The sequence below is a fragment of the Miniopterus natalensis genome, chromosome 9 (assembly GCF_054644295.1).
Source record: "Miniopterus natalensis isolate mMinNat1 chromosome 9, mMinNat1.hap1, whole genome shotgun sequence".
In the NCBI taxonomy this organism is placed as follows: domain Eukaryota; kingdom Metazoa; phylum Chordata; class Mammalia; order Chiroptera; family Miniopteridae; genus Miniopterus; species Miniopterus natalensis.
The window spans coordinates 4,277,575-4,290,825 of NC_142089.1; the positions used below are offsets into that span (position 1 = coordinate 4,277,575).

At 42.6% G+C, this 13,251-nt stretch overlaps 1 protein-coding gene across 2 annotated transcripts in view; it reads right to left on the reverse strand.

Moving 5' to 3' along the window:
• VPS13D (vacuolar protein sorting 13 homolog D) overlaps positions 1 to 13,251 on the reverse strand; it is a 208,616-nt gene that overhangs the window by 113,294 nt on the left and 82,071 nt on the right. Inside the window, exons 39-48 of one of the 2 annotated variants that reach the window (XM_016205659.2) lie at positions 13,100 to 13,205; positions 12,073 to 12,225; positions 10,214 to 10,349; positions 9,093 to 9,140; positions 7,095 to 7,245; positions 6,786 to 6,996; positions 4,328 to 4,575; positions 2,681 to 2,872; positions 2,243 to 2,369; positions 458 to 600 (exon numbers count right to left, since the gene is read on the reverse strand). In XM_016205659.2, coding sequence (XP_016061145.2) covers positions 458 to 600; positions 2,243 to 2,369; positions 2,681 to 2,872; positions 4,328 to 4,575; positions 6,786 to 6,996; positions 7,095 to 7,245; positions 9,093 to 9,140; positions 10,214 to 10,349; positions 12,073 to 12,225; positions 13,100 to 13,205 — 1,515 coding nt within the window. The remainder of the gene's footprint in view (positions 1 to 457; positions 601 to 2,242; positions 2,370 to 2,680; positions 2,873 to 4,327; positions 4,576 to 6,785; positions 6,997 to 7,094; positions 7,246 to 9,092; positions 9,141 to 10,213; positions 10,350 to 12,072; positions 12,226 to 13,099; positions 13,206 to 13,251) is intronic. The other variant, XM_016205658.2, reaches the window with a different exon arrangement.

Consider the following 13,251-nt stretch of genomic DNA (forward strand, 5'->3'; position numbering starts at 1 on the left):
GCCTTTTCTGCTTCAAATGTGTTCGCTCCAATCAGGATCCCACCCCTGACCCAGACTTCCCCTTTGCCCTGCGCACATCACCTAGCCTCTCCGCTTCAGTTTCAGGGAGAGCACAGCTTCTTACCCCCTTAGGGTTTGCAAATGTTAATGAATGCGTGGGAAACCCTGGAGGGAAAAAGCACTAAGTGTTCCGAAAGGCGGGATTTAAGCCAAACTGATACTTAGGTTGAACAGAGCCCAGACTTCAAAAGGGCAGTGTTCAGGTAGCTCCTCAGGTCCCTAGGAGAATAGGTCTGTGCTGACAGCCATCTAGCATTCGGAGGAAGGACACCTAACCCAGTGCCAAATGAGAAAGCCAGCGTTTGTGGCCAGGCCAGAGTGCATGGCCAGCTTATGACCAAGCCTGAGCTCATGGGCCAGTGGTTCTGTTCCTCCCACTGCCCCACGCGTGACCCACCAATGTTATAGATCAGCCCTGGGCGGTTTCCGTGCTGGATGACTTTCAAAGCCCGGACACCACTACCACCATCCAGTGAGAAGCCCTGACACCAGCCCGGCATGCCTTCAGGATGAATCCCCCTTCCGATTCTCATCGTGCAGCTGTGGGGCAGAAAAGCAAAGATTGATACATTTATCCATAAGCAAGTCTCATCGACCTGTTCTAGTCAGGAAATACTGCTGGAGCTATCGTCCAAAATTAGAACGCTAATGCTGACCCCCCCTCACTCACGGGATTCCCAGGCACAGCGGGGTGGCTACCTGGTGGCTAATGCCCTACCGTACAGGTATCCACAAGACAAAAATGTGTAAATGCGCAGACGTCTTCAACTGAACACTTTAGGAAAAAACATGAAGATTCTACAAGCATAAGGCATGCAGAAAATGCTACAATATCTATTGCTCCCCTGAAAAGCAAGGATTTGAGCCAAACTGATACTTTCCTGACTCAGGTGTTTCAAGGGTTCTTGAAATACCTTAAACGTATAAGGAAAGTATGCACACAATTCTGTACATCCAGGACAAGTACATGAGGAAGATGTGGCTAATGGTACACTCCTCCCAAGGCCTGGTACTATTACAACGCAAAGCACTGTTTGGTTGGCCAGTGTCTTACCGCGGACCCTGGAACCCTAATTCCTGAACGTGTGTTCCAGTTCTGCCACTAACAAGCAATACAACCTTGGGCAGGTAACTCTCTCTCTTTGAGCCTCAGTTTCCTCATCTTAAAATAAAACAGTACTTCCTGCCCTGCCTAATCCACCGGGATGCTGGGAGAATCAAATGGGATTGTCCATGTGGAAATGCTTTGCAAACTACAAATTCCCTGGATAAATTAAACAGTTATGAATGTCCAGTTCTAGATCCAAAAACTGTCCAATACTTTCAGGAAGAGTGAAACTGGGCTTGCTGACCATGGCAAACATCTGTATACCCACCATGTCCAGGGCCCAGTCAATCCTTTCCTGACTACAGCACTAACCTAGATCCCAGCCCTCCCAGTGAGCGAGTCTGCACCTACTGGTATGTGGCACTCCCTAAGCCTTTCTCTTAAGCTCAGAGCAAGCAAACTTCTGTGGATAACAGGGTATGGCATTTTAGCAGCGCCTAATATGCCCATTTGAATTACAGCTATAAATTAAGACTCTTGTAAAAGGCAGAATGTAAAAGCCAAGAACAAAAGTAAATTAATGCTCATACCACACATTACAAGGACATGGCACCTAATCCTCACAACTGTGCTTTTCCCTGCTTTAAACAGGCAAGGGGCACTGAGGCCCTGAAGTGGCATGTTTTATTTCCAGGACGAAGAGGTGATTTCAAATCCTTACACTAACGACCTGGCTTGGACTAGTGGGGCAGAGGCCTTACCGGGGGTCCAGGCACCACCCTTGCACCCCGATGCCAGCCCCTCTACCTGTGCCAAGCTGACAGGAGAAGGAAACCGTGCTGGGCACAGAACATGTGGGTTTCTCTTCCCCGGCAGAGTTATGAATAGAACTACTTCAATACATGTAAAATAAAACTAGCTTTCATTATAAACCAAACAAATGGTTTATTTTCACTATCAAGTAACACAGAAATGAGATCCGAAAGAATCCCATTAGGTCATGGTCCTAGTCCCCTGCCAAGTCAGGATTGTTATCTACAGTACATTTCTACTTACACGGATATACTACAGCCTTTGCTAATTTTTCCCTTCCCTAGGAACTTATTTCCCCTTCCCATAAATAACTGTACTCACAGGTTTGGCTGCTCTTTGTCGGCATAGCAGAACAAGAGAGGACTCAGGCTCCTGGCCAGCTCATGTTCCTCGAACTGGCCCGCAGCGTCCATCTTTGCATTGTCCTGTCTAAAGATCAGTGGTAACCCTTCAAGAAGGAGGGGAAAAGTTTACATCAATCCCACCCAATCTATTCAAGACAGATATAAGTGGTAAAAAAAATTTTTTAAATCATCAAGGGGGGAAGGGGGAAAACTAAATTGTTTAGTGGGCTCATTTTGCTGCCTTAAAGGACAGTTTTGACCATGATTGAGCACCTATTATGGAAGCAGGAAAGTTCCAGCCACTTAGGCTGTTGCAGTAGCCTATTTGCATTGGATCCATTTAGTTAGCTGAGCAAAAGAATCTGAATTCCCATGGCCAATGCCAAAGGCCTACTTGAGCAGCCTCTACACATACCTGTTTTGTTAATCAACCAATATGGAGCAGAAACGAAGATCTTCAAGGATCCTTCTGCACGACACACAATCCGGATGGTGAGGTTCAGCTGCCGCCGGCTGGTGTCATAGAGTCGCATCCTTACCATATAGTTCTGGGTTCCAGGTGGAATGAGCAATTCTTTACAGAGCGGAAAATTCTCCAGTGACACCCCTAAAGGAGATATAAGCTATTTGTCTTTCTGAGTTCTCACTTCAGTTTGTTAAAATACCCCACAAACGAAACTGGATTCCTTTTGGGGAAACCAACAAGTATGTCTCTCAATAGCACAAAATCTCATTAGAGTGGCCATCTTCCCCTAGCTGGGGTGCAAATATCTCTGAAGCAAACCAGAGGGCCTGGGAGTCACACTGGAGAGTGTGAGCTGTGTAATCAGAAAGGTGAAAATGCCAGAAAGCTACCAGTAACAGCCAAGGCTATTAGAGCTTACCAGCCATCAGGCCCTATGCAGGGTGCCTAAAACACAATGAAGGCAAGCAGAGGGCAAGAGTCCAGGTTCCTGCAGCCAAGCTGCCTGGCCTCGAGTCCCGGTCTGGCCCTCCTATCTGCATGGTCCAGGGTAAGCTATTTAACCCCACTGTGTTTGATAACAGAATCTCCATCACAGGACTGTTATGAAAAGTGATAATCCACGGGAGATAGAGAGTGCTGGGTGTGCACACAGTAGTGGTGGGAGCCCATTTCCATTCCATGCAGGGGCTCATAAGCATTCGTGGAATAAATACTTAAATGTCAGAGGACAGACCTCTTTTCTTTAGAAGGGACAACTAGCACTGTACTCATTTTCTTCTCTAAATGAAGCTCATTGACATGTCAGCTTATCACTGTGGGACACAGTTCAGTGAGTTTCAGGTTCTTGTCTGTAAAATGGGGGCAGCAGCTATCTCTCTGCCTGAAACGTGCTGCTATGAAGATCAAATGAGATGATACACAAAACTGTGAAAAGATAACCATCTAAGTCCTCAATATTTCAGCATGTCTGCAACAGCCTTAAAGAAACATACTTCCTGCCCAAACTCCGGAAGCACCTCTTTGCTACAAGTGCTGCAAACAGGACAATGATTCCAGTGATTCTCTACCACAAATTCATTCATACCTAACACTGAACGTATTTGGATATTAAACATTCTCGTTCTCAATTTCTTCATCAGGACTAGGGACAAATAACTATTACTTAAGGGTTACATAAGATCACATGTGTGCAGCACCTGACATAATGCCTGGAGTACAGTGCATGCCTGGCAAATGTTTCTCCCTTTCCTGAAAAGAGAAGGGGAGACATGATTTTGCTCATTTCATAGCTGGGGAAAAGCATGGTTTGAAAAGATGAAATGACTTTCTACAGCCATACATTGAGAGAACAACATAAGAAAAAAGGCTCTGTTGAGTGCTCCCTCTGGAAATCTTTTGGATTTATTCAATTATTTTCTTTTGGTAATTTTCTAACTTAGAAGTTTTACATTTTTTTAAAACTTCATAAACCCTTTGAGCTGGCTTATTGAGATAGTGTATACACTAATTTCTCCAAAATGTTTACCAAATAATCACAAAATACTCACTGAAATTTTCATGGAATTACTACAAGTGATAATCTGACTGAGTCCTTACCCAGTTCAATGTTCTGGGATGTGTCTGCTGTGTGCAAAGCCACCTCTTTGCCAGGTTTCAGTGTCCCATTGATGGGCATTCCTTTAACATAAAAGTCAAGTTCACAAGGGAGCAGGTTGCAGATAACCACAGTTGGCAGGAGGTATATGGTATGCCCGGGCTGCCGGAAAATCTGTTTTGCACTATCAGAAAATATGTTTGAGGGCATGTAATCTGGATAATTCTCTTTTTTTATGGCCACACAAAACCTGTAAAGACAAAATGGTGTAAAAACCATCAGCCTGAATGAAGAATTTGAATGTTTGCTCCTTAGCTGAGTATGAGAAAGCATAACATTAATATGGTTCAATAATTCAGCAAGATACTTGCAAGTTAAAATGTATAGATTTTAAATGTTCTGCTTGATGGGTTTTGACAATTATATACATCTCTACAGCTACCACCCAAAACCAGTCATAGAATATTTCTCACCCCAAAAAGTTCCCTCATATCCCTTTCCAATCAAAATCTTCTCCCCTCTCAATCAAGTAACCACTTTCTGATGGCTGTATAGATTAGTTGTGCCTGTTCTTGAACTGCATAAACATGGAATGATACAGCATATACTACTCTTTGTATATCTCTGGCTATTTTTGCATGATATGAAGTTTAATGAAGACTCAGCCACGTTGTGTGCATCGGTATTTGATGCATATCCAATGTATGAACACAGCAGTTTTGACTTACCCCATACCCTGTTGGCAGCCAACTGGGTTGTATCTCCAGGTCAACTTACCGAGAATGGAAAGCCTAATGATTCTGGGTCTTCCCATTCATGAACTTGCTTATATATTTCTAGTTGCTAGCTTTTCTTTAATAACTCTTAGCAAGGCTTTGTTATTTCCAGAATAGAAGATTATTACATCATTCCTTAGATTCATTCCTAGGTAACTGTATTTTGATGCCACTGTAAATGGTGGTTGTTTTTTAAAATCACACTTTCTATTTGTTCATGACTAGAATGTAAGAATATAATTAATTTCTATAGGTTGATCTTGAATCCTAAAATCTTGGTAAATGTACTGGGTCTCATAATTTTCCATGGTGTTTTCTACATACATAATTGTCAATTGCATATAATAACAGTTTTACTCCTTTTCAGGTATTTTTTGTTTTTTCAATTTCTTGTTTATCTACTTATCCTCATTACAATGACTAGGACCACTACTGCACCATCAACCAGAGTGGCTCCTTCCTAATCTTAAGAAAAAGAGCTTAAGGTTTCACCACTGAGTATAATGGTAGCTGTAGGTTTATGATAGGTGCCCTTTAACAGACTGGAAACATTGCCTTACAGCCCTACTTTGTTGAGCATTATCAGGAATGGGTCAGGAATGAGTGTTGAATTCTTTTAAATGCTTTCTTTCTTTTTTTTGCTTTACTAGAAGATCTGATTTTAGTCTCTTAACATAGTGAATTACATTTATTGATTTTCAAATGTTAAGCTAATCTTACATTACTGGGATAAACCTCACTTACTGTTTTCTATTTAGTAATGTTTTGTTAAGAATTTTTGCAACTCTTCATGGGGGAATATAAAGTGATAACTTCCTTTTTTATATAATATCTGTATCAGTTTGGTATCAGGGATACGCTGGCCTCATAAACTGAGTAAAATACTGTTTCCTTCTCCCCTACTTTCTCAAAGAGTTTGCATAGAACTGGTATTATTTTTTCCTTAAATGTCTGGTAGAATTCACTAATGAAGCCATAGAATCCTAGGGTGTTCTTTGTGGGAAGGCTTTTTATTATAGATTAATTTTATTTAATAGACATTGGGCTATTTGGATTTTTATTTCTTCATTGTGTCAGTTTTGGTAATCTGTGTTTTTCAAAAAATTTGTCATTCCAGTGTGGAATTAATTTGCATAAAATTGTTCATAATACCTCTTTTAATCCTTTTAAGGTCTGCAGGATCTATAATAATGTCTTCTTTTTTCAGTCCTTATATCGGTAAATTGTGTTTTCTCTCTCTTCTCCTTGATCAGTCTTGTTAAAGGTATGAATCTTTTCAAAAAGTCAAGTCTGACATTGTTCAATTTGTTTTCTATTTCACTGACTTCCATACTTATTTTTATCACTTCCTTTTTCTATTTCTTTGCATTTAAATCACTCCTCTTTTTCTACTTGAGAAAGAGCAGTGATCTTACATCTTCCTTTTTCCCTGATATGAGCACCGAGCTACACAGTATTTCCCTCTAGAACTGCTACTGCTGCATCCTCTACACTTTAATTTAATATGTCTGGTTTTTATTACTGTTCAGTTTGCAATATTTTTAATTTCAGTCGTGATTTCTTTTTTGACACATGGGTTACTGAAAAATGTATAATTTCCAAATATTTGAAGATTGTGTAAGTATCGTGTTGTTACTGACTTCTAGTTTAATTCTATTGTAATCATGAAACGTATCGTGCATACCTGAAGAATCGGCTTTTCTCTGTGTCCATAGAGTGGCACTCTCGTTTGCTGCTACTAACCTCCGTCGTCTTCACAACATTGGTCCAGTGAATAGGAGCCTTGCAGAAGAATACGCCCAGCCCTTTGGGCCGGGCCTGCAGTCTCCAAGAAGTAAGGTGCAAAGGCACAGCAAAGGAGTCCCCTGGCATGACTGCAGGAAGCACCACGGGCTCTGCCACAGAAATAAGCATTAGCACTCGCAGTGAGGGTCTCCCACCCAGCGCCGTGCTATCTCAGAGTAAAAGGAGGAGAGACTATGTCAGAACTTACTGTCCGGGGCCGATGGGCTGTCCAGTCTCAGCTCCATTGGTGTCTCAAGTCTGTTCTTCACGACAAGGGCAGATCGGACAGTGATGACTTTGCGGGCACTGCCCTCCATGGTCACCGCAAAGACCACCCGGACAGGTGGGAGCGAAGAGAACTGTGAAAGACATCGAAGTAAGAGAGCACAGCCAAGATTTTGAAAAAATGCATAAAAATACAACAATACCAACCAGAATGCTCAAATCAAAGCATTTTATTATTAGGATAGCTCTTTGGTGAAATTAGTCACAAAGCCCTAAAACCACTCAGCTTTAATAGGCATGAACAGCCTATGAATACACTCTTAAAAGAGCCAGTTCTAAACATTTCTATAAAAACAGTTAACCTGTTCAGAAGGGATATCACAAAGTGTGTCACAAAGAGCAATCCATCCTAGGCCTCTGGACACATTCACCTTTGATGGGATTGGTATCAACCCATCAAATTTCCCAAACTTGTGTCTCTTGGAGATTATCCTCGTGCATGATGTCACTGGGTTCCTACACACCAGTCCTTACATGGAACTGAACAAGACGTGCTGCCGGCTCTGCTGGAAGGGACTAAAGATCATGGGAAGCAACTAAAAGTTCAGAAACACTGAGGCAGGACTTTGTAAAACATTAAGTGATTTACCTTCCTCCCAGATTAATATTAAAGTGAGAAAACTCTCTGAACACTAACAATGGGTTGGGAACTGTCCAAAATACACAAGAGCAGAAGGGAGTCTTCTGAAACTGTAGCTTGTCTTTGTAAAGCCCAGAGAGTGTATAATGAAGGGTTGTCTACATTGCTATGCCTTTCACAAAGGCAATGACTTTTCCCCAACATCATAAAAATGGCTCTCTAGGCCCATACACTATTCACTGTACCCACAGAAAAAGACCAACATCTGTATTTCAAAGTATTTCAAAAACCAACTTCCTTCACAATAAGTCTCTCTAAGTTCCCTTCAATGATCACTCTCTTATAAACTTGACATGGAGATTCAGAAACTCAACGTAATCAAGGGAGGTATCTATGTTCAGTCTTGGGTTGAAGCCACTACCTTCTTTTTCCACACGTTCATTCACACATTCAACAACACTTTCTTTTAAGTATAAAACCCCACATCAGGTAAATCAAAGAGAAGGTTCCTGAAACTATTGTTCTGAGCATGGGTGTCCAGAACATACTGACAAAGCTTTTTTACTGGAGAAACAAATGACACCACATCCAAGCCTTTCACACTGCCAACTTTTTTATTAAAAACAAACAGTATGTGAAAACCAACCTAATAACCAATAAAACGAAGAGCTCCATGTTTGAGCCAAGCCTTCCAGGAAGCCCCAGTGAAAAGGCAAATGTAACTGTCTGGAGTGCTTTTGGAGAGACAATCCCAGGCACAGTCATCACCTAGGCGTCCAGGACCCAGCCTAGTAAAGCCCAACACAGCCAGGCCAATTACGATTGCTTACAATCTTGATATTGATGCCTCCAAACTGAACTAAAATTTCACATTGCAAAACTTACTATCCCTAAAGGAGAAGAAATCATAAGCAAAAAACCTAAGAATAGTCTTTCAATATCATCTTGTGACAATGCCTCAAACGCCAAATAGGAAAAAAAATAAAATTTACTATTTTTCATTCTTATTTATTGTCACAACCTACGGTCCCAAATGTATGAGCTATGCATCGCCAGACAAGAATTAATTTCTATTTTAACTTCAAAAGAGAAGGAGATGCTGGCCCCAAACATTTGCTTTTCCTTTTCCTTGCCTGTGACACTCGGTCTCACCTACCAAGTTAGGTGAAAACATTCTCCTGAAAGTTCTTTAAAAAGAAGGTAATCATTAACAGAAAAGGAGATAAGTTGCAATCACTTATATGTCATAAAGTCCCCTGATCATTAAGAAATAAACGTCCATGTAGAGTTCAGGCACAGTGTCAACGTGCAATAAACACAGTGACAGAAAGTCGTACTCACATAAACCTGCGGATGAATAATATTCGTTCTGCTGCCTGGGCTGCCAATCTAAGGAAGATTCCAAAAGTCAGAGTCAGTGCAGACCTGAGAGTATAGGCATCATTAGTTCAATGACAATGTAATTTACTTGAAAGGCTGGTGTTTGCAAATATCCTTAGCAAAGTATGGTCTAATTCCAAGAGAAAACATCTTTATCTTAGAAGATAAGGGAAAAACAACAACTCATTTTACAACCACTCCCTGGACACAAATTTCCAGAACACATCCAGACAACAGAAAGATATGTCCTGGAGAATTAGTCCTTTTGTTACTAGACAGGAAATTTGGCAGAAAATTAATTTAGAAAGACACTGTCCTTTTCTAAGAAACCTGGGGCACAAGAGAGGACAGTGGAAAGAACAGTGTTTCTCCATGAAGAAAGCATGACGAAAGCTACCTCTGCAAATCCGCACTTTCCCACTCACCGCTGGCTACCTAAACATGAGTGCAGTTATCCCACAAGTATGACTGAGTCCAGGGCGAGAGCACCATGGCAGACACATGAGCTGGGAGGCCGGCCCTCACCTGCATGTTCTAGTGAGGGATGCTCCCTGCATCATCCCAGGCTGGTCCTCCCAGCCTGAGAACTGCAGGCTGGGGAAAGGTGTGTGAGAGGATGTGTGATCAGATAAACGGCAGTGGATATCTGTCTTTATGCCAAGAGGAGATGGACAGACGGAGCCAGAAAGATCAAGGAGCAGCATTGTAAGAAATTGAAAGAAGACAGTATACAGGGAAAGCATCGCAGTATGTGCAGTAAAGCCAACACACGCTAGGCAGGCCAGCAAACTGCCAGGTGGGCCAGCTGGGTATGGAATGGGTCAGCACAGGCGCGGTAGCACGTGTTATAGTCAATTTTAGACCTTGGTTTTTTTTTTACTGAAGTGATCCATTGGCTAGCTTATCTACATATTGATTATCAATCTTACGATGGTTTGACATAATCTTAGGTCTTCTTCCTGGAGCTAGCAGAAATAAAGAGCAAGAAAACTCAACTAGAGCAAGGCTACTGTACTGTGTGAGTGCCTGGCTCTAGGGGAGTGTGGCCAGGGCCCAGTCCACACCCATCCCCTGCCACATACCGTAGAGGAAGATGAATTTTTATCTGGTGCCGCGTATCGGAAAAAGGTCCCAACTCTGTCCACGGACACAGGGCTCACTTGCTCCCAGCCATTCACTCTCACTTGCAGTTGATGGATCCGGAGGTCATGGGTATGTCTGTCGGGCAGAACGTGGAAAAATACATTAAGCACAATCTTAAAAAGGAAAGAAAAGTAGAAGCAAAGACTCAAATCTGATTTACTACATAATGACATAAAAGCCAGTTGGCCAGGACTTTTAGGGATTACCTAATGCAAGAGAAATCAAGAGAATGTATTAACTGGGTTTACACTTAAAGCTGCAAGATTTGTAAAGCGTGAGCAAGGGTGGCATTTGCCCTCCTTTGTATGAGCCACGCAAACCCTGTACACTAGCCCAGGTCTTTCCCCAACAACCCCACCCCAACCTTTATAAAACAGTGACGTTAACTAAACCATTTCAGCGGGGCGTAAGTGTTCTAGTAGCAATCTGATCATATAACCATACTCTTTGAAATGCATGAAATGACATTTCTTCTTGGTTCTCTTGCTGAATACCTTACTTCTCTCAGACTCACACTCGATGTTTGGCTCCAGGCCTACAGACCACAGACACGTATTGAGAGATAGAGCCCTTAGAGTTCTCAGGCTGCAGGGCTCAGCTGAACCTGAAGCAGAAGGCAGTGGGCAGAACAGGAGGACAGGAGGAAACTGCACCTTTAATTCTATTTTAGATTTTGCCTAATTCAAGCCAGAAGCCTGAAATGGGGATCTGGATTTGAGGCTGACAGGAAGGAGGGAGGGAGGGAGGGAGCGGGGTAGGTACAGTGTGCCAAAGGGGGAAAAGCCAGAAAAGGCATTTATTTTTATGAATTCAAGCAGAACAGTGGGACCTGAAATGCGTTACAAAACATGGCAACTAAACAGAAATGGCTAAGAGGGCAAGCCCCTTCTAATATAACAGAGGCAATGCTCATTAAGAAACACAGCCGACAGTTTAGAGTCAGCTTCTCCAGGAGGTTTTCAGAACAGGAAAATGCTCACTGCTCATCCCTGGAAATTCTACCGTGGCTTTCAGGTAATCTGCCACAAGGAGAGACATGGGCTGGTAGAAATCCATGCACGGGAAGAAGTGTTTGACTCAGGAGCAGGTCTGAACACAAAGACTTAAAGTATCGTGAAAGCATAAGGGAAGCCAATCTCTGACATTTCAGCTCAGCTTGAAAACAGATATGACGCTCAAATGCTAAAATCTTAACCTGTTCACTGGATACCATTCCACTTAGCAATGTCTGCAAACACAAGGCCACTCTGTTAGATGTTTTATGACCTCTCAGTAACCAGCCACAACCTTCTCTTGTTTGCTCCAGTCCTCTGGCTGACAAAGTCAGGAGTAAGAGCTAGCAGGCTCCCTAGATGAGTGGTCCTTAACATCCTCAGCATCAGTGTATCTCATCAGCATGGCTCTGCTACCTGAAAATACCTGCTTGCTAAAAATGCTACGTGGCACAATTAAAATAGAAATCAACATGCTTTGTCAACCTTTTAGGAATACCATGTTGCCAGTGCATGCATCATGCAAACCTGGCTGGGAGGCAATGAACATGAGTATTATGCTCTGTCTACGCTTCATGTGAAACACACATGTCAAATAAAGAGATAATCAATGGGGGGAAAATGTATTTCCAAGATAACAAGATAGTAATTATATTTTTTAAAAGGAAAAGAAACACTGATTTTCAAAATACCTTGTAAAAAATCATTAAAATCTTTAATAAATAAAGTGAAAAGGCAAAACATTAGGGAAAATCATATCACATATATAAAATTATTTTTGAGGAAAAGAATGAACCATGTTTTACCTGTGTCTTAGCTTTCCACGTGCTTCAAATTCAAAGGGAATCTCTTCACCTGTGAGGACTTCCCTCCATTCACTAACATTGTGAGCATCATCGAGAAAGGTTCCATCTCCTTCTGGAACTGCCCCCGGACTCCCGCTGTGAGACAGTGCAGCCCTGGAAACAAGTTAGACAATATCAGCCTGTCCCTCCTTCTCTCCAGCTCCCTCTCACACACAGCTCACTGCTGGGAGAGAAAGCCTCCCCGGCCTCGATTCACAGCAATAAGGCCACATACCCTGGCTCCAAAGGGTGATGTAAAGGTCAGTAACTAAAGGTATCTTTGTGATCAATCGCAGCTCATCTGGCACTTGAGATATAACTAAAAGCTACACTACACGGTCACCTGCCTCCACAGGGCACTATGTAAACTGAGACATGACTTCTAAAAGTCGTACTTGAGTGAATACCAAGAATTGAACAGACCTGAACTGTTTCTAAAAAGAACAAGAACCATCCCCTGTATTCTCATTGTTCATGGAGGCAGAAAAATGGGGTTTCCAATCAGCTGATTCTGCTACTTGCTCATGCTCTTCGTTACCTATGCTGGTGAGACCCGTGTGCTCATGGAGATAGCTGCTGGAGAGTAGCCTCAATTGGCCCTAGGTGACTCCTCACTGTTTGCCGAACTCCAGCCACTTCCACCTGGACTGAGGTGTGTTTTAGGTTTGAAAGACAATTCTTAGGGGGTGGGGGGCTAAAGAGAAAAGATGGAATGACCTTTCTTTCTCACTTCCCACTCACAGCCTTAATTTGGTTGACTCTGACTTTAAACGTAATGTCTACCAGGAGCAGGATCATAATTTGGTGATTTCAGACTCAGGACCTGTTCCTCCACAGAGAACCAGAACCTCTGTCCTAAGTCTCAGCGAGAAAGCAAGTAACTGAATCAAGAACAATCCAAGAGCCTCAGGAAGGGACTCACCAGGCTGGCTCACAGGAGCCTATGGTGGCAGAGAGGGCTCAGAGCAACAGGTCAAGCGTTTCTTACCTGGTGGGCGTGGTGGTCAGGGTGGCAAACCACAAAGTGCAGCCTGTGTGATTCCTCAGGGCAAAGGGGACGAAGGGCTGCCGGCGCTTGAGGGTTTTCACCTCTGCTATGAATAAACAGAAGGCAGCTGTTATTATCCCCTTCATCTGTGC